This window comes from Numida meleagris, unplaced genomic scaffold (genome assembly GCF_002078875.1).
Source record: "Numida meleagris isolate 19003 breed g44 Domestic line unplaced genomic scaffold, NumMel1.0 unplaced_Scaffold1742, whole genome shotgun sequence".
Taxonomy (NCBI): Eukaryota; Metazoa; Chordata; class Aves; order Galliformes; family Numididae; genus Numida; species Numida meleagris.
In genome coordinates this window covers 1-1718 of record NW_018363530.1, presented here as the reverse complement: position 1 = coordinate 1718, position 1718 = coordinate 1, and the positions used below count along the sequence as shown (strand labels likewise).

The 1718-nt window shown below is 63.0% G+C and overlaps 1 protein-coding gene across 1 annotated transcript; it reads right to left on the bottom strand.

Annotated features, from left to right (window-relative positions):
- Positions 1-1011: 1011 nt before the first annotated feature.
- Positions 1012-1708, bottom strand: CAMP (cathelicidin antimicrobial peptide; the record flags this gene model as incomplete). Its single annotated transcript, XM_021382086.1, has 3 exons — positions 1012-1147; positions 1427-1510; positions 1580-1708. Coding segments are annotated over 3 exons (312 nt in total), but the record flags the coding sequence as incomplete, so codon positions are not given.
- Between the last annotated feature and the right edge of the window lie 10 nt (positions 1709-1718).

Below are 1718 nucleotides of genomic sequence, written 5' to 3'. Positions count from 1 at the left end.
CAAGGACTGCGCTGCGCCCGTGGTGCTGCAAGGCGGCCGCGCCGTGTTCGATGTCACCTGCGTGGACTCCATGGCGGACGTGAGTGGGGACACAACGAGGGGTGACCGCAGGGGTGTCTGGGACCCCCTGGGGCCAGGGTCCCTGTCCCATGGCGATGACAACGCTTCTCCCCACAGCCCGTCCGCGTCAAGCGCTTCTGGCCACTGGTGCCTGTGGCCATCAACACCGTGGCTGCGGGCATCAACCACTACAAAGCCATCAGGAGGAAATGAGCCATCCCCAGAGCCAATGGCACTGCTGTCCCGCCGCTGACCCCCACCCAATAAACCTGTTTTCTGGCCTTGCTGTGTCTTTGCTGTGTGTCCCCTCCAGGTGACGCTGATGGGGATGGTCCCCATGCTGTCCCCACGGTGCCACATGCTCCCCATCCCGTCCCCCAGCGTTGGTTTGGGACCTGGGGACATCCAAGGAGACTCCAGAGGTAAACTGGGCATCAGGGCACTGCAGAAGGCAGTGCTTGGGGGTGTGCACAGGGCTGCATGAGTCCATGGGGCCTTTGTAAGGGACACAAGGGGACACGAAGGGACAGGAGGAGGACATCCTGAGGGCCTTGCTGCAGCCACAGCCCCGCAGCTCCAGCTCCCATGCCGTGGGATCCCCTTGCATCCCTATGTCCCCACCCCAAAGTGCTGGTGACAGCCCCGGTGGCACGGCTGGGGACAGCACTGGATGCCCCTGGACAGGGCTGTGGCATGGGAGTGGCCTCAGGTTCAGGGCCCCACTATGTGGGGACAAAACGCCATGAGATAGTGATGGGTTGAATGGGAAAATGCTCTTCGAGACCGGGATGCTCAGCAGCCCTCATTTCAGGGGACGAGAGTGGGGCCCCAATGGCATCGCCCCCATGAAGGGAAATGCCCCCACGGCGCTCGGGGCCACGCATGGTGACTGAGGGTCCCTCCCAGCCCGTGCCTCCGTTTCCCCATCAGGCAGTGAGAGGAAAGCCCGGGTGACACTCGGTGGCCGCACGTGGCCTCATTTATTCATTCAGCCAACACGCGGGAAGCCCACGGGGAGGATGACCGGGAGGTAGGGTCGGATCTTGCCAAAGAAGCGACGCAATCGGCCCCGCTGGACGAGAACCGGCTGTGGGGGGAAGGTGGGTGTCAGTCAGGCAGTGGGAGCCCAACTATGGAGCCCCAGATCTGGAGACCCCACATCTGGGACACCACACTGGGGACCGTGCACGCACCCAGGACCCCTCATCCCTTTCTCTATTGTCCCTGTCATGGAGACATCAGGATGGGATGGAGACATGAGAATACCCCCAAAGCTTCCTGGGGACAGGGACCCCTCACGGTGTGGGGCAGGAAGAAGTGTGCCGGCATCGGCATCAACATCCCACCCCATGGACCCCATACTCACATCCGATGAGGCATCTCTGCAGCGGAGATTGCTCTCAGGAGCGTCCTGCAGGATGGTCACCGGCCCCGAGCAGTCCTTGATGACCTGGGGACACGCACCATGTCACCTCGCGCTCCCCACCTGCCCTCCCCACCATCGCCCTCTCAGTCTCACCCCATTCTCCTTGAAGTTGCAGTCATCGATGGGCACCTGTGGCCTCGGGGTGCACTCCGTCTCCATGATGGTGAAGTTGAGCGCCCGCAGCGTGCTCATATCGACGCCCTGCGGGGAGCGGTCGCCTCGGGGTCACGTC